Genomic DNA, 19,035 nt, shown 5'->3' on the forward strand with positions numbered 1-19,035 from the left:
CCAGAAACCATAAAACTCCTAGAAGAAAACATAGAACATCCTTGGACGTAAAGTGGAGCAATATTTTCTTTGGATCTGCCTCCTCTGGCAAGAGAAACTAGAGCAAAACTAAATAAAAGGTATCTAACTAAACTTAAAGACTTGTTCACAGCAAAGAAATCCATGGACAAAATAAAATGACAACCTACTGACTGGGGGAAAATATTTGCAAATGTTGGTGAAAAATAAGGGGACAATATCTAAGACATATAAACAAATCAGTGTCAAAAAACAACCCAGTCAAAAGGGGGGTGGGCAGAAGAATAAACGTTTTTTCCAATGAGATGCAGATGGCCAAAAGGTACACAAAAAGATGCTCAGCCTTGCTAATCATCAGAGAAATGCAAACCACAGCCACAGGGAAATACCGCCTGACACTGCTCAGTACGGTTATCGTTGCAAAGAACACGGAGAACAGCTGCTGGTGAGGAGGTGGAGGAAAGCCAGCCTCCGTATACTGCTGGTGAGAGTGTAACCTGGGACACGGTGGAAGACAGTGTGGACGTTCCTCACAAAACTGAAAACAGAACTGCCTTATGGCCCAGTGGTTCAATTCCTATGTGGTGTGTATCCAGAGAAAATGAAAGCACTAATTAAGAAAGATACATGCAGCCCAGCGTCCATGGCAGCACTGTCTGCAGTAACCAAGGCATAGAAGCAAACTCAGTGCCCCCGGCCCATGAGAGGATGCAGAATTAATTCTATGGCCTGCTCCCCAGCCATGAGGAAGGGTGAGACTTTGTCATTTGCAACAACATCAATGAACCAGGAGGGTATTATGCTTAGTGAAATTAGGCAGACAGAGAAAATCAAATATTGCTTATCACTTATGTGGGAGTAGAAAAAATGTAGCGAACAAACCAGTGATTACTGGAGGGGGAGAGGTATTAAGAGGTACAAACTACTACATATGATATGTATATATGTGTATGTGTATATGTGTATATATATAATAAGCTACAAAGAAAAGGGATTAACCAATATTTTATAATAACCATAATGGAATATAATCTATACAAATTTTGAATCACTCTGTCGTATACCTGAGACTAACATAATATTGTACATCAACTATACCTCAGTTAACAAATTAAAATACTCACTTGTTCTTCACAAAAATAGTTAGCCATCTTCTGACTGAGATGATTTGGTAACTGATACAGCTGTCTTTGAATTTAGCACTAATTCCAAAACTCATACTCTTTTTACCACAACATGTTTTTTCCTCTCAGAAGCCACTCTGCACAGTGATGTTTGTCCCAAGTGGAAGTCCTCACCTGTCCGCAATAAAATAGGAAAAAAAATAGTAAGGATAATGAGCTGGTAGTGAACTTTTTTTAAAGCAAAATACATATAAAGATTAATTTAAAGGGCTATCTTTTCCCTGATAATATTTTCTTATTTGCTCTTTTGTTAGGAAATATCTTTATATGTGTGCCTGGAAAAAAATTACTGGACAGTCCTTTTTAGTCTCTTTTTTTACCTTCCGTTGGACAGTGACATAATGGACTTCTCCAAAACACAATATCCACCATGCTGTCTCAGAATTTGGCTGGGCAGGGAGGACATAATTCCTAAGCTGTCTCAGAGCATTATATTTCTTTGGCTGTCCAAGTTCTGAACCATCCCCTCCACTATTGTATCTGCAGAGGTTGCCTGGAATTCTTTAAATACTGTGATGAACTGGTTGGATGTGTCTGTATTCGCTTCTGCATTCCTGTGGCAGCTTCTGTATGCCTGGAACCTCTCTTCTTCCTGAGTTAACTTGACTGGGAGACACAGGGTCTCGGGGGAAGCAGATGGCATTTGCTTCAGAGCCTTCTAATCAGATCAAACGGCGCCCGAAACGTGTTAGAGGAGAGGCTCAGTGGATTCATGTGCCCAGCTCTGGACAAGCGCTGTTTCATCGACAGGCACCTTGGAAATGTCCCGAGGCACGGAGATTTCTCTCCCTGCTGTCGGTGACATCAGGAAGGGCTGGTTCCTGACTGCTTCCTGTCCCCCTCTCCTGCAGTGCACCGTGACCTGTGGCGGAGGGGTGCAGACGCGCTCTGTCCACTGTGTCCAGCAGGGCCGGCCTTCCTCGAGCTGTCTGCTGCGGCAGAAGCCTCCGGTGCTGCGGGCCTGTAACACCAACTTCTGTCCAGCTCCTGCCAAGAGAGGTAAAGGACCCCACCACGCGCAAGTCGGCTTTCCTCCTCTCTGGGGTATCTGTCCACACCTGCTGTATTCAGTTATGCAGCTCCTGCGCAAACCTTCGGGGGTGCCATTCACATCAGAGTCGACGTGAGGTGTGCAAGGCACGCCCATCAGGGCAGTCCTGATGGTGGTGAGCTCTAGCTGGTGCGCGGGTATGGTGCAAGGGAGGCTCTGGGGAAGGCTTCCCAGAGAGGGCCTTGTCTCCAGGCCTCCTGCCTGAGGCGGGTCTCCTTGTATCAAGAGGAGTGAAATGAGAAGGCAGACACGCAGGACACAAACCCAGGCGTTTCTTCCTGGCCACACACGGGGCCTCTAGTTTTACTCAGGTGGGGATTCCTCCCGGTCCTCCCAGCCCCATCCCCAGTGCACGGGAGGATCCCTGGAAGTTACACCGAGGAGGGGGCATAGAACAGAGCGAGGACTTGTCTCCTCTCTGCAGGAGGCAGGTCCCACGTCCAGTGAGGGGACGAGGTCCCGGGGCAGGTCCCACGAGGGTAGTGGCGGTGGGAGTCGCTGGATGTGAATTGTGAGATCCAACCAATGATACTTGTCAATTGTTTGCATGTAGGATGTGAAGCTCGCTCTGGGGTTGTCCTTAATAGTGTAAACAAAATACCAGACTCAGAACAGAAGCTCAAATAATCAGCTATTCAGTTCAGTTGCTCAGTTGTGTCCAACTCTTTGCGACCCCACGGACTGCAGCACACCAGGCCTCCCTGTCCATCTCCAACTCCCAGAGTTTACTCAAACTTATGTCCATTGAGTCAGTGATGCCATCCAGCCACCTCATCCTCTATTATACTCAATAATCAGCTATTAGCAATCATTATTACAACTATAACCCAATGCAGTACTTACTCTGATAGCATCGTGAGACACCTTACGTCTGATTCCTGACTTACGTCTAGCTTCCAGCACAAGCTAGATGTTGAAATTCCATGCTTATATCAGGAGGGGTAAGGGGTGATAGTGCCGTTAGGCCCATGCTTTTTGTATCCTTCAGTATTTCCACTGCATCAGTAGGATCATCTCTACAGTCTAAATAGAAGCTGATCCAGATGTACATTCTGATTGATTAGGGTACATGCTAATGGACTGGGGTATAAGACACTATATTAAAATATAACTGAACTTGAAGATTATATACATACAGACACACAGGCAAAGTCTTCCTCTCATGTCACGCTTTGTATCTCTATTGATATATCCTAAACTAGTCTCCTGGTGCCCACCTCCACCCCGTCCCCATCTCAGTAAACATGACCCCATACTTCAAGATGCCGAGGTCAGAACCCGTAGTCATTCTTGATTCTTCTTTTTCTCTCACACTCTTTACCCACCTGTCAGCTAATCCTCTAGACTCCACCTTCAGAATATAACCAAGACTTACTGGAAAGAAAAGAACAACTCCATTTCATCCTTCTGCCCAAGCGGAGACTCAGTATGGCGTAAACTTCTTGTTTTGGCAGTGAGGTGAAGGGAATTTATTTTTTTTCAACAAGTACGTCTTGAGCAGCCACTCTGTGGCAGGTGTTGGCAACAGAGCAGTGAAAGAAAGTCGATCAGGTCTCTGCTCGAGGCTGCCGCGCACTGGAGAGGAGGCGGGCCGTGGGTAAACATGTGATGTGATGGATGCCAGCAAATAGGACGCAGAGAAACAAGGAAGGAAGTGGGAGTCCTTCCTGGGGGCCGAGGGGCTTGCTGTTCTCATAGGGAGGTCAGAGAGGGCAGTGCTGAGCGGGCACCTCTGAGCAGAGGCTTCGGGGAAACGAAAGGATGAGGTGGGGGACCGGATCCTCGGGTCACTATAGAGACTGTAGCTCTGACTCCGGTGAGCGGGACCCAGGGGGAGGGTTAGGGGCAGGGATGGGTGCCTGTTTCAGAAGGATTACGAGGCTCCCCTGGGGCTGGGAGGAGTGAAGTGTGTGTGTGTGTGTGTGAAAGGGAGCTTTAGGCGGAAGAACCACGGCTTATGGAAGGAGCCGTCGGCAGTTCATAGGAAGATCAGGTACTAATCGGCAGCAGCAGAAGAGGGAGGACCTCGCGAGCCGTGTCCCGGGGCTCAGGGGCCATCCGTGAAGGGTGGGTTCAGGAGGGACGTGACTGGGTACCCGGGGGCGGTGTGCAGTTTGCGGGGACTTGAGGGTGACTTAAGACTTGCAAAGAGGAAGAAATTCCAGCTCTGAATGACAGCATTTACTCACGTGTAGGGGTAGACCCTAAATAGTTCTAAAGTCAAAAAAATCCTTGCAAATCCAGTCAAAGGACTGAGCCCTTACTCCTAAAACACACATTTATGCTTACAGAAAGAAAATTGTGTGTACAACTCCGTGTGCATTCTGTAACACCTGAGGCCCTTTGGGGTAAAAGCCTCTGATGCCCCATGTTCTGCTTCCAGTAGGTAATCACCCCTGTTATCCTACACAAGGAAGGAAGTTTGAAAAGACTGGTGCTGACTTAAATTCATGTCTTCACAAATTGGCCATGAGATTTGATTTAAACCTGCACAGAATGTCGCAGCTGGGCCTTCAATCCAGGTCCTCCACTATATGAGGTTCGTTGCTCCCCAGAGTAATGAGCCCGGAGTAGTGGCAGCAGCCCTGGGGTGTTTATTAGAAGAAAAAAGAAATCTGAGTCCTCTCCCCAGACCTTCTGAAGCAGAACCAGGGGTTTAACAACATCCTCGGGGATGTCGTTTTTAGGGGAAATGCCTTGGAGGCACAGCAGTAGTTTCCAGCTTATTTAGGAGGATCAGACATTAAGCTCAGGCTAGAGATGACTTTTTGTGTGTGTGTAAACATCCACTTGCAATCCAGTGACCTTAACCTGTTTACATTTTGTTAGTGGCTACAGTGCTTTAGGAGCACGGCGGGCTACAGTCCACGGGGTCGCAAAGAGTCCGACCCTGCTGAGCGAATAACACTTTTCACTTTCACGGTGCCTCTGGGTGCCTTCATCCTATCCTGCTTTTTCCCCCACAAAGTCCTCATGTCTTATGTAAGAACCCCGCGGGGCCAAAGGCAAGTCGACCCCAAGTCTCTGTCCATAGGCCCTCACCATAAGGAATAGGCTAAGAACCTGTCCTAATGCGCTGAACGTTTTTTCTCACCATAGAGGATCCATCCTGTGTAGACTTTTTCGGCTGGTGTCATCTTGTTCCTCAGCACGGCGTCTGCAACCACAAATTCTACGGCAAGCAGTGCTGCAAGTCATGCACCAAGAAGAGCTGATCTCAAAGCCCTCCCATCCCGGCAGGGCCAGGGCCTTACCTCGCAACCTCCCGAGAGACCAGCCCTCTTTCCATCGAGAGCTGAACGCTGCAGACCCTGTGTGAGCTGACCGCCGTGCTGGAGGGACTGCTCTCGAGAACAGCCTTCTTGTTCATTTCCCTAATGCACACGGTACTCAGAAGCACTTGAAAATGGGAAGCAATGGCCAATCGGACTTACAAAAGCATAGAACGAAAACAGACCGGCTTTGCTTTGCACTGTCATAGGAAGGAGGTGGTAACTTGCCATGAGAGAGAATAGGTTTGAATTTTGACCAAGTGAGATGCTTGGGAACTTTGGGGACAGACCCCACCCCAGGGAACCTCAGAGGGTGGGTTTTGGAAATGTCCTTTTGGACTTCAGGTCACAGCCTGAGACTTGGAGTCATCTGATGTGGGTGGAACAGGCTGCCTAACTGTTGCTCAGAGCTCAGAGTTTGACCGGAACTGTGGACACCCCAGACCAGGAGTTGTACAAACGCTGAATGGAATGGTGCTCACGATGGTGCTTGCTGCTGGACTAGCAAGCTTCATGTCCTGTTTCTCTGGTGTGTGTGTGTGTGTGTGTGTGTGTGTGTGTGTGTGTGTGTGTTTTCTTACTTCATTTAAGGTATATTCTGCTTATATAGAGAGTCTCCAAGACTAAAATTCACAACTTGAAAAGTATTCTGAGGCATATTGTGAAAACAGGGCAATGTGGACAAGTTAAGATCTCCACTTAATTGGAAGTCACACTCTGAAAAAAAAAAAAAGAAAAAGAAAAAAATAACCACAAAGCCCTGTTGCCCTACACACTCTGTCAACCTCGTCATTTTTGGTGCTAGCCGAACAAGTACTCGGGAGCCTCAGGTCTGCTCTTTGGGAATCAGCATGTGCATTTCTGGTAGAAACCTAAGAGGAGACAAAGAGCAAAATAGTCCTGTTTGGAAGGACGGGAAAATGTCATTCATGATGCTCCCCGCGTATTATCAGAGATGCTTGGAAAATTAGAGGCCACTTGTGGTTTTTTTCCCCTAGCAACTGACATGTTTAAATTTGCCCTAGGATTTGGTTAACAAGGGAAAAGTCACAGTGGCAATTGAGAAATCCATCCATCTTCTCGCTATGTGAATATTAATAAATCATAATATGCCAGGACATTTCAATGAACAAGTGTTTTGTAATCTTTCAGATGATATTTTCAGTCTTCAGAAGCCAGCTGTTGGTAGGCACTAATGAGCTTAAAATTGTTCTTCATGGGAAAAACACCACACCATATTGCCAAAACCAAAGTAACTTACAAGATGGTGTCCTTCTGTAATTTTTTGAGATGTGGTTATAAAGGGCATATTTATATAATTCTACTCTGTTCCTCAGTGTCTTTGATGAATGTAACCCAATTTTACTGCTTTTAAAAGTCTCAATTCAAACAGGGATTTGCCCGCTCAGCATAACCAACCAGACAGTGGTTTGTTAAATTTAGAGCCTCCTTTATTCCATTCTAATTAAAATCATACATTCTCAAGTCTCAGAGAAATAATGATTAGAATATTCTCTCAGTCTCCTGGACTTGGCCTAGAATAGTGGACATTTTATCATAAAAATAAACATAGGGCTCCATATCACTACCCCCTTGCCCTCTGAAAAAAATTTCAACTTGTTTCTTTATATAATTATCATTTTATTATTTTATGGAAAATTAATTTATTAATAGCCTATTCTTATGTGTTCTCACTTGCTTCTCTGAGGAAGCGAATTAATTCTGAGGAAAAGTGTTGAATAAATAAACATGGGTTATAGAGAAAAGTCAAAATATATGTGTAATATTTAATTATTTTATAAGTTTTATAATAAAGTGTTCTGTTTCTTTGTCTTGGAAACTTGTTAAGTTCTTCAATAAGTTAGCAAGAAGCTGATCTTTACCAAGGTGATCTAAGTGTATAAATGTTGATTAAGAATCTCAATTTCTCGAAAAGCTGAGAAAAGATTGGAGGGAAGACATTAATCATTTTTCTTGTTTGTGCTTGAGGAAATTAGAAACCAGTAAATACTGGAATGAAACACATGACATTTACCATCTCATGGAAATACTATTTTTTTTCCTACTCTTACTAGACATGTAATCATTTATTTATGGAAATCATCCAAGTTAGATAAACCATAAATGTAGTGGGTTTTCTATTTTTTTTTTCCGCTACTTGAAAATCTTTTTGCAGAAAGAAAGAGGGGAGGGAAGGGAGCAAGGAGGGGGGAAAAAAAACTAAGTAATACATTAAAAAGCAAGTTATTCAAGTTGTCTAAATTTCAAATCTTCAGACCAGAGGGAAATAAAAAACTATCTTGGCAAAGTAACTCCAAATGACCTGAATAAACTATTTTTTTCTGTGTATATATACACATAATATATATATTGTATATATATAAAATCTGCATGTATATTTTAAAAATATATTTAAGAGGATTTTAAAGTGAATTATTGCTATTTTGCAAACATAAAAATTATTATTAATAATGAAAAATAGAATAGATGGCAAAAAAAGGTATCTTCCTACTTTCTACCTTTTGGTAATATTAATAAAAACAACCATGTTATCTCCTTTAATCCCCACATCAGGAGTGGAAGGAGTCTGGAACAACCACAGGATGGTGTCCTTTTCAAAAAAGAGAGAGAGAAGGCTACCTGAGCCTTAGAATTCTGTTGTGGCCCCTGAGACACACGTGAAGAGGGTGTGACAGAAAATGACCCAGCAATTCTGGGCAGAAGAATTCTGGGCAGGGCGGGGATGACCCCAGGTGGGGAGTTGAGGATGGAGGCAACACGCTCCCTCTTAGCCTGCCTTTTCAGTAAAGGACATGCAAAGATGATCGCTGTTGTCCTCTAATAGCCATTTCTCTGCAGGACGGTAGTGTCTCCTGGGCAACAGGACCTGAGTGTGGGAGCCTGCAACGCGAAGTCCGTTAGGATGGAGGGAGAGAGGACGGTGGTCTCGGCGTGGATTCTGTATGTCAGCCGTGGGAAGGCTGACCTCAACGGCAGCGTGTATCATGCAGGCATTAACAGCACAGAACCCATGAATGCTAAATGCAATGTAGAAAAGGCCACTTACTTATGTCCCATATGGGTTTATTTTAGAAACTGTAAAAATCTGTATGCAGATTCCATGTTTCATCTGCCTCACCTTACCTTTCCTGAAGTAAGACCGTAAGTCCTCAATTCCTGATGGTCACACTGATGCTGGGGCTTGGAACATCTGAAGTGACGTCATCAGTACAATCTAGGCGGCTGTACCTTCCTCCTCCAGAAGGGACCAAGGGTGAATTGATTCTTGAACTGCTGTCATCCATTTACTATAATCCTGAATTTCCCTGGAAACCCAAAACACTTCTACTAAATTTTTTATTTAATCATATCTATTTAACTTAAAATGATGTGAACTAAAGAAAATACAGTTTAAAAAGTAAACTTTTTATAATTCCTGTAAATGGAAAATCTATATTGTTTCCCATAAATAGAAGGCAAATAAAAGCCCACTGAATAGCATTCACATTTAATTTTAATTAAAATATAGTCACTATAACGGCTTCACAGAATTCATACCTAAGAAACATTTTTCAGTGAGTGAACTGCTTCTAGTCCCTCTGGAATGTTTGGTTTAGCATCACTAAGCTTAAGATAAAATTCTGTGTCCAAAAAGATTATTTTGGCCTTGAATACCAATTCATATCTGTATATAGAAAAGGCAGATTATACCCATTTGATTGTAGCTATGGTGATAGAGTTAGACATTTAGAATTGTTCAACAAGTTTTGTGCACAGAGAGGCCATCAAGAGCAATATCCAGAATGCATTTTTATAAATGTATCCAGTTATTTGTTAGTTTCTGCAAAGCAAGAGTAAAGGACTTCGGTTCAGTTCAGTTGCTCAGTCGACCCCATGAATCGCAGCACGCCAGGCCTCCCTGTCCATCACCCATGCACAAAACCAGCATCCTCTTTGAACATTATGATGAGATACTTGCAAAGTACTTCTGTTTCCTTGTCTCTTGTTTCATAAGGGACAGTTGAGTTCATAATTAGTAATTTATACAGTTGTTGATTGGTGGAACAGATGAACAATGTTCAGGAATTGTTCCCAGCATGCTGACTGGGATGAGAAAGAGGCACCGCGGTCTAGGAAAAGGAAATCCTGTAGGTCGTTTCTCCCCAGAAGCCCAGTTTCTTTCAGCTCTCTTTGCTTCTATCACCTTGGCCTCCCGATTTAGGCTCCCTCTGCCCCGAATAGGTTAGGACATCAGTTGACATTACCAAGTGTTAGCACTGCAACACGCATACCCTGTGTCGGAAAGCACTCCTCTAAACAAACACCTGGTACTCTGAATTCTCCATCCTCTAGGCCAGCAGACTTGCTAACTGTGGTGTGCAGTACAAAGGGTGGCCCTTTCTCTGTTACTGATCAGAGCCCTGGGGGAGATGGCCTTTGAAGATAAACCAGGGCCAGGAGCTGTTCCGGTGGAGGCGAGGCCCGGACACGTTTCTCTTTCTCAGCCCTCCTCTCCTTTCATGTGGCTGGAGCAGAGGAAGGATGGGGCAGCCCCCACCCCCAGCCCTTGGCAGAAGGTCTAGGAGGTCTCCCCTTCTCGCAGGCTTCCATTTCATATGCCAAGGGGCCTAGTGTCTCCTATTTCTTGCAAAGAGGGTCCACTCTCCCCTGCCCTACTTCCTTTGAAAGTCAAGGTGTGTCTAGAAATGTCTCAGGACAAGAATTTCTAAATAATTAGCTATGTTGCCATCACTTAAGGATGTATTTTACACAGAAACTTCCCAGGCCTCATTCCAGAAATTTAAGTAACCTGGGGGTAAGACCTGGGCATTTGCATTTTTAAAGGCATTCAAGTTTCTTCCAGGAAAAGCTAGTTTAAGTCTAGGGCAAATAAAGAGGTGCCTGGGTCCATCTGCCCCGTGCAGGCAAAGGAGGCCCCGGCACCCCGCCCTCCACTGCAGCTCTGCAGCGAGTGGCCCACAGTCAGCTGAGAATGAAGGGCTCTGGTGTATTCTCAGAGTGCATGTTTCACCTGGGAAACTCCTGTGTTGGCAAATGCTGGGTCAAGAAAAGACATCTCAGGGGACTTCCCTGATGGTCCAGTAGCTAAGACTCTGCACGCCCAACCCAGGGGCCATGGGTTCGGTCCCTGGTCGGGGAACTAGATCTGACAAGCATTGTGTGTGTGTGTGTGTGTGTGTGTGTGTGTGTGTGTGTGTGAGAGAGAGAGAGACACTCAGTCATGTCCGATTCTGCAACCTCATGGGTTGTAGCCCACCAGGCTCCTCTGTCCATGGAATTCTCCAGGCCAGAAAACTGGAGTGGGTAGCCGTTCCCTTCTGCAGGGGGTCTTCCCAACCCAGGGACTGAACCCAGGTCTTCTGCACTGCAGGCAGAATCTTTACCATCTGAGCCCCAGACTCAGAGTTAGCATGCCACATGTAAAAGTTCACGTGCCTCGACTAAGACCCAGCACAGGGAAAGAGAAAAAGGAAGAAAGAAAGAAAAAGATTTACAGGAAGGGACAAGGTCCCTGCTCACCTCCCCTCTTCCCGTTCCCGAGCATGTCAGTAGTCTACAGAGGGGTTCAGAGGGCAGTGGGACACCAGGATTGAGGGAAATGGGCCATTTCTCTCAGCCAAGCACCCTTATGCAAGAGCTAGGGTACTGTCGTTGTTTTCTTAAAAATGGGTGGGAGGTTGCCTGAAAGAGAGAAGCCATTGAATTCCCAACAGAAAGTGTCTTTTGGCAATCACTCCCAGGGCTGCTTGTGTGTGAGTGAAGAAACCCACAGTGCGTGGAGACAGCGGTACTCCCGAGAGCCAGAGTTAAGCAGAGGGAAGCCTTCCCTCCTGTTTCCTGCCCAGACATTAGGTGCCAGAAGGTAAATCAATCATTTTTATGAATTATGCCAACTGTCACTTCCTGACAGTTTGCCAGAAATCCACTGGCTGACTCGACTGAGTGAAAATAGGAGAAGCTTCAGCTTTTGTCCAACAGAAGACAAAAGAAACATCTTTTGTAATACAGGGAAGACCTACTAGAAGATGCTTTGGGGCTATGCTAGAGAATAAACAGGTTAGTTCCATCGTTCGTGCTGTTCCGGGCTTCTGATTTTTCTGGTTTAATGACTAATTTTATTAAATTAAGGGTTTTTAAGGTTGGTTCCAGATATTTTAAATGAACATCTGTCTATTTATATGCCGGCATTTTTTAAAGCAGTAAAAGAATAATTGTATTCAGTAAATACCTTTGTTATGATGCCTACATGATGCAGAGCTTTTATTACAAGCAGAGAAGTCTGGTGAGGAGGCAAACTTTTCACACTGTCATGGGAGTTAGCATTTGTGGTCACGTTAAGTCTCTAACATACAATCATATGGACCCTCTTATATAGTTCGCTCTGCCTAAACTAACATTATTTTCTGCATTTTTGCTATCTAAGATACATTCATTCTTCAACAAGCATTTATTGAGCATTTACTGTATTTCAAGGTCTGAGCATGGAAACAGATCCTGTTCTTTACCCAAAGGGACTGATTCTTTAAAAATATGAGACGTTCATTTGTGAAACAATCTGGCCATAGTCCAAAGTCATAGAGACCTAAGATTTTAAAACTTCTTCACATTTACATTTACCCCACTCAACCTTTGAAAATGCTTGTTTTCCCTGTATTGTTGCCAATATCACATAATGCTAATCAGGATCACGTGAATGTGAGGAGGTCCTTCTAAAATAATAAAATCCCCCAATTATAATTAAGCAGAGTACTCTGCTTTCAAATACATGTATAAAAGTTATGACCTGGAAGAGAAGGTAGTTATCATTTCATTCTCTCTCCCTCACAAATATAGAAACTGAGACCCAAATAGTTCAAGGCCTTTCCTAAAATTACCCAGTGAGCTAATGCTAAGTCCAAGTGTAAAGTCAGATATCATTTTCAGGCAAGTGTTAACTGTATTATATTTGATTTTTCCCTTGATAAACAAATGCTTTTATTGAGAATTACTCTGGAGACATCAGAGAATTTTAATGAGTGCTGTGCTGTGCTAAGTCGCTCAGTCATGTCTGATTCTTTGCGATCCCATGGACTGCAGCCGGCCAGGCTCCTTTATCCATGGGGATTCTCCAGGCAAGAACACTGGAGTGGGTTGCCATGCCCTCCTCCAGGGGATCTTCCCGACCCAGGATGGAACCCACGTCTCTTGTGTCGTGGCGTTGGCAGGTGGGTTCTTTACCACTAGAACTACCTGAGAAGAAGTAATTCTAATGAGCAGTGTTTCAAATAAAACCTAATAAGAAACACTGCCAAGTTCACATATTAACTTAAGTTCCCCTTCCTCAAAACAAATACTCTGGGACTATAAGAAGCATAAAAAATGTTGTCATACTTTCTGTACACAGGGCAAAGGTGACCCCATGAAAGATTCAGTTTTTTAAAATATCTGACCCCTTTCCTTTCCAAAGGCTGGTATCTTCAGGGACTTTGCTTTGAGCCATAAATTACGAAAGATGTTGAAGGTGACAAAACTTTGTATTATAAATACACTAAAATACATTATATAGGACACTTTAAATGGGTAGATTTTATGGCATATAGATTACACCTCTTTGTTGAGATATAAAAATCTGTTTGAATAATGACATGCTTGAATTGAGGACTGTCTTTGATCACACCTATAATCACCTAGAAACTTTGCTATGTAACACTAACTGTTCCTGCACCGTTCACACCCCGATTTACCTGGTTCAAGCGTCCCCCAAACAAATTCTGTGTACACAAGGGGCGGCTTCACTCACGAATCTGCTGTTTCACTCAGCCAGAGAACAGTAATTTTCAGTCACTGTCCTTGGTACTGAAGATACAATTAGAATGGAAGGTCCATGAGGGTAGGGGATTTTTCTGTCTTGTTTAGTGTGGTATTGCCTTTGTCTACCATTTCTTGAGTGGATGATATATGGGGGAACAGGACAGACATAGTCTCTTTCTTGCCTCTTCACCCGTGTAGTCTAGGTGTTTGGTTTTTTTTTTTTTTTTTTTTTAGGGATTCAGAAAATTCAATAGAACTTTTACTATAGAATTGAAATAATCTATGACTGAGAACTCTGTGGAGTCAGAAAAAGAGAACTAAATCAGATTGTTTCTAAAAGTTTTTTTTTTTTTGTGATTGTTTACCTTGATGACTGAGATGAAAAGGAAAAGCTCAATGTTAATGTTTATTTTAAACATGTTCTAAATGGATTCCCTATACTCTTTCCAAAAGGAGAAACATTCACAGTATCAATATTTAGAACACAGATAGTAAGCATGTTTGGACCCGAGAAATATCATGAATCAATACGTTTAAAATGGACATATATGCTGAAAGAGTGTTTGATCTGTTGATAAAAATAGAACTGGTAACCATAGTCAAACCCCTGTCCCTGCTTGGATTGTGTGAGGAAATTAAGCAGACTGGAAGTCAGCCCTTCATTTTTATTGGGATGTCACTCAAGGCTAAGGACCTGTCAGGAGCTAGTTTGTTTCCGCTGGACAAGAGTAAGGTGGGAAGCATTGCTGAAGTTCTGAAATCTGGGCCTTCCCTGGTGGTCCCCTGGCTGAGACTCCATGCTCCCAGTGCAGGGGCCCGGGTTCGATCCCTGGTCAGGGAACTAGATCCCACATGCAGCAACTAAGACCTGGCGCAGCCAAATAAATAAATATTTTTTAAAAAGTTCTGAAATCTGGTTGTAGAAACAGGGGAATGGAGGCTACCCATGGCATTGTGCCTCACCCATTCAATCTACTCTTTAAGAGTCTGGCAGGTGTGGCTACATCTGGCACTTCTAGCCATTCCCCCCACAATTATGATAAGGCTGGAGTTGGAGAGAGTGGAAGGAAGAAAAACAATGAATTTAATGTCACTCCGTTCTATCCCACACATTAAAAGAGAAAAAGAGGTATACCCGAGGGAAGGTATTTTGGACACAGTATTCTTTCATATCATATGCTTTCCATGAAACAGATCTTTTAAAGTGTTTTAACCCATTACTGACTGGAGGATTTTTGCAGAAGTTAAGGCCTGTAGCTGTAATACGTCTCTGGTCCATAATGTGTTAAGAGTGATTGATGAAAAGTAAATGTTTTGCTTATTTTCATAAAATTTTCCTAGGACCTACTTGGAAAACCAAAAACAACAATGTAATGAGATGATCAAGTGGGAACAGCAGGGAGAGGCAATGATGAAACGGTGACGATGATGATAATGACTAATATTAATGCGCAGCTGCTACGCACAAGGGGCATGCTCGGTATTTCCCATATATTAATCTCAATTTCCATAGTTATCTGAATCTTAAAACAACAATGTAAGATAATTATCATTAACTCTTCTAGTTTTTCATACGAACCAAGGCTCACAGACATTTTGTACAAAGGCATTAGATTCACAAGGACACCCTTATGTTGATTAAGAGCAAAGAATTTGCATTCCCACAAACCTCAAATTCAAATCATAAGTTCCCTCTGAGTACCCATCTGCTTACTGGCAACATCACTTGATTTCTTTTGCACCTTCATTTCAATATCTAGGACTAGGCATTGAATCATTCATTCAGTGAAAGTTGGCACCACTTGCGCTGGATCCTGCAAGGCTGAAGAGAAACCGAGTTCTGATCTCTTTGGGTTTATATTCGTGGATGAGGACAGCTGTTAACCAAGGCATCCCGCAGACCAATCCAAAAAATTACAACCAGGATGAGTGCTCAGAGCTGCAGCTCAGAGCTGCAGCAGAGACCACACAGTGTTGTAGCCATGTGCTTGAAATCCTGAGTTGTTTCTTCCATGCCAGTCTGTGTGGGATTTTATTCCCAAAGCCAGCACCTGCATTCTTGCTTTTAAGATCATGCTCTCACAACCTGCACCCACCTTGCCTGCAAGTACAGAAAACCACTGGAAATTTAGCTGCACAGACTCGCAACCCAGATGTCATTCATGCATTGGTGACTGACTTGATCAGGAGTAACTATAGCGACTAGAATTGTTTGAATGCTCAGCTAAGTGTTGTGCCCTCAATACTCCCACAATACAAATGGGAGTGCCTGGACCATAATACGCAACAAATTGGTACCTAAACAAATGACAATCAAGAAAAAGAAGACATGGCAACCCACTCCAGTATCCTTGCCAGGAGAATCCCATGGACAGAGGAGCCGAACTGGCTACACAGTCCATGGGGTGGCAAAGAATCGGACATGACTTAGCGACTAAACAGCAACTGTATAGCACAGGGAACTGTATTCTGTATTCTATGATAAGCCATTGTGGAAAGGAATATTTTAAAAAAGAATAATATATATGTGTATGTATCTGAATCACTTTGCCGTACAGCAGAAATTAACACGTTATAAATTAACTATATTTCAGTAAAATTTAAAAAAAGAAAAAGAAGACAGAATCAGTATAAAGAAGGCAACAGATGCTCTTGCCAGAGCAAAGGAGATTTGAAGGGTAAAAGACAAGTTTATGGTTTTGGGAGCTCTCCAGGAAACAACCTGAGAACCACGTTTACTTACGACTGAGATTTCACGAGGCCCAGGGCCGTTTGACCCTCACTGCCCGCCTCCTGGCACAAGTGCGCAGCTGAGGCCCTCAGATGCTGAGAGCTGGCAGCCTGTGGATGGCCGGCTGCCCAACCCCTCCTCCTCCCAGAGTGGGAGGAAGCTGGTTCCTGTGTCATTATTAATTAAATCCTGACCAGGTGGGCACTGCTAATGTCTTTTCCAGCGGCAGCCTTGCTAACGAGATCTTGTCACTGAACTGAGCAGGAAACCACCTTTGGCTGAGGCCAAAGCACTTGTTCCCCGTCCAAATCCACTCACCCAGGTAGAGAGCTGAGTTGGAGGTCAGCCTGCGATTCTCAATGGATCAATTGTTTTCGCCCATCTCCCCTCTGCAAGGTCCGGAAGACGTGAAATAGGATTTGGGGGAAGATTAATGTATTCCTTTACCGCACTGTCTGTCTGGAAGGCACACTCTGGGTGTTGTTTCCCAGCACAAAGCGTCTTTCAGAGTCACCCTGTGAAAACCTGCTCTTTGGAAGATGGTGTGCCGGAGTTAGGCGTCTCCGTTTCCCTAGTACCAAGTGGCAGGGAGACTTAGCAGTGATCGAGTTAATCTTATCAACTCAGATAATTCAGATGTTGGTTTTACAGCCTTCAAATGCAGTAGCCAGATAATCATCACCAACCAGCTCAACCCCTTTCCAAAGCATTTACTGATGCACAGAGAGAAGGGGGTTGATAATTACCAAGCCCCAACCATGTGCCAGATACTGTCCCAGGCTCTGCATCTGCATTCTCTCCTTTAATTCTCACAGGAAATCCCTTATCATCATTTCCTCCCTTTTAAGGATGAGGAAATTGAGGTTCGATAAAGGTAAATAATTCTCTTAAGGTCACGGAGCAAAACATGATATTACTTGGGTTTAGAATACAAGTCTGTCTCGGGTAATAAAAATCTTTCCACTTAGGAAAGAGAGGTGCATGAGCGCTAAATCACTTCAGTCAAGTCTGACCCTTGCAACCCCATGGAGCCCGCCAGGCTCCTCTGTCCATGGGATTTTGCAGGCAAGGATACTGGAGTGGGTTGCCATGCCCTCCTCCAGGGGATCTTCCCTGGGCCAGGGATGGAACCTGCCTCTCATGTCTCAAGCACTGCAGGTGGTTCTTTACCACTAGCGCTGCCTGGGAAGAAAAGAGAGGAGTGTTGTTTAAAAAAAAAAAAAAAAAAAGCCAATAATAAGATTTGTTTTAAAATTGCCCTGTGGTTTCCACTTATAAGATGATGATAGGTCACCTCAAGACTAACTCTCAATCAGACAAATTTTGGATGAAATAGGAAAAACAATTGCCTGACAATCTTGAAAGTAAACATAAACGGGCACATTGTCAAGGAGAAACAAGTACGAAGAAGCTAATAGCAAAGGAGGAAGTTTCCTTTTTTTTTTCTTTCCATTTATTTTTATTAGTTGGAGGCTAATTACTTTACATCATTACAGTAGTTTTTGTCATACATTGACATGAATCAGCCATGGATTTACATGTATTCCCCATCCCGGTCCCCCCTCCCACCTCCCTCTCCACTCGATCCCTCTGGGTCTTCCCAGTGCACCAGGCCCGAGCACTTGTCTCATGAACCCAACCTGGGCTGGTTATCTGTTTCACCCTAGATAATATTATCTAGGGAAGTTTCTTTTCTTTTCCTTTCTTTCCCTTCTGTGAAGAAACTCAGATATTCACTTTAGTAAACAAACGCTTTAAATTAGCTATGTCAAATATTTTTAAAAATCAAAGAAGATTATGCCTAAAGAACTAAAGAAAACCGTAAGGGTGAAGGTTAAGAGAACAATTTCCAAATAGAGAATGTCAATAAAGATATAGAAATTACAAAAAAAGAATCAAATTCTGGAATTTTAAAAGTCCATTAACCAAAATGAAAAGCAATTTATGAGAGGGGCTAAGAAGCAAAGCTGAGAAGGCAAAAGGAAGAAGCAACAACCTTGAACATGAACCACTGAGATGACACTAGTTTGTGACATGCTTAAAAGTTAGAAACCGATTCCTCCAGCTTTATGCTTTTTTTTTCAAGATTGGTTTGACTCTTTGGGGGGTTTTGGTTCCATATGAATATTAAATTATTTTTCTATTTCTACAGGGGAAAACGTGCCATTGGAGTTTGGATAGGGATTGCAATGAATCCGTAGATTACTCTGTGTAGCATAAACATGTTTAACAATATTAATTCTTCCAATCCATGAACATGGGATATCTTTCTATTTGTATCTTCAATTTATTTGATCAGTGTCTTACAGTTTTCAATACACAGGTCTTTTACATCCTTGGTTTAATTTATTTCTAAGTATTTTATTCACCTCCACTATCTTTGTTCATAGTGATGCTTCCTAAGGCCCAGTTGACTTCACATTCCAGGATGTCTGGCTCTAGGATGGTGATCGTGATTATCTGGGCTGTGAAGATATTTTTTGTATAGTTCTTCCATGTATGCTTGCCACCTCTTCTTAATATCTTCTGCTTCTGTTAGGTCCATACCATTTCTGTCCTTTATTGAGCCCATCCTTGCATGAAAATTTCCCTTGGTATCTCTAATTTTCGTGAAGAGATCTCTAGTCTTTCCCATTCTATTGTCTTCCTCTATTTCTTTGCATTGATCACTGAGGAAGGCTTTCTTATCTCTCCTTGCTATTCTTTGGAACTCTGCCTCCAAATGGGTTTATCTTTCCTTTTCTCCTTTGCCTATCACTTCTCTTCTTTTCACAGCTATTTGTAAGACCTCCTCAGACAACCATTTTGCCTTTTTACATTTCTTTTTCTTGGGGATGGTCTTGATCACTGTATGCAGGTCAAGAAGCAACAGTTAGATCTGGACATGAAACAACAGGCTGGTTCAAAATTGTGAAAGAAGTATGTCAAGGCTGTATATTGTCACCCTGCTTATTTAACTTATATGCA

The 19,035-nt window shown here is 43.2% G+C and overlaps 2 protein-coding genes across 4 annotated transcripts in view; one reads left to right on the forward strand and one right to left on the reverse strand.

Moving 5' to 3' along the window:
* ADAMTS18 (ADAM metallopeptidase with thrombospondin type 1 motif 18) overlaps positions 1-7,365 on the forward strand; it is a 144,979-nt gene extending 137,614 nt beyond the window's left edge. For both annotated transcript variants that reach the window (XM_070451508.1, XM_020915713.2), the window contains 2 exons: positions 2,054-2,201; positions 5,353-7,365. In XM_070451508.1, coding sequence (XP_070307609.1) covers positions 2,054-2,201; positions 5,353-5,468 — 264 coding nt within the window. In that variant the 3' untranslated portion in view covers positions 5,469-7,365. The remainder of the gene's footprint in view (positions 1-2,053; positions 2,202-5,352) is intronic.
* SYCE1L (synaptonemal complex central element protein 1 like) overlaps positions 1-19,035 on the reverse strand; it is a 99,218-nt gene that overhangs the window by 6,179 nt on the left and 74,004 nt on the right. For both annotated transcript variants that reach the window (XM_070451511.1, XM_070451509.1), the window contains 2 exons: positions 8,670-8,851; positions 1,143-1,316 (listed from right to left, as the gene is read on the reverse strand). In XM_070451511.1, coding sequence (XP_070307612.1) covers positions 8,761-8,851 — 91 coding nt within the window. In that variant the 3' untranslated portion in view covers positions 1,143-1,316; positions 8,670-8,760. The remainder of the gene's footprint in view (positions 1-1,142; positions 1,317-8,669; positions 8,852-19,035) is intronic.

Source organism: Odocoileus virginianus, chromosome 20 (genome assembly GCF_023699985.2).
Source record: "Odocoileus virginianus isolate 20LAN1187 ecotype Illinois chromosome 20, Ovbor_1.2, whole genome shotgun sequence".
NCBI classification, from domain to species: Eukaryota; Metazoa; Chordata; class Mammalia; order Artiodactyla; family Cervidae; genus Odocoileus; species Odocoileus virginianus.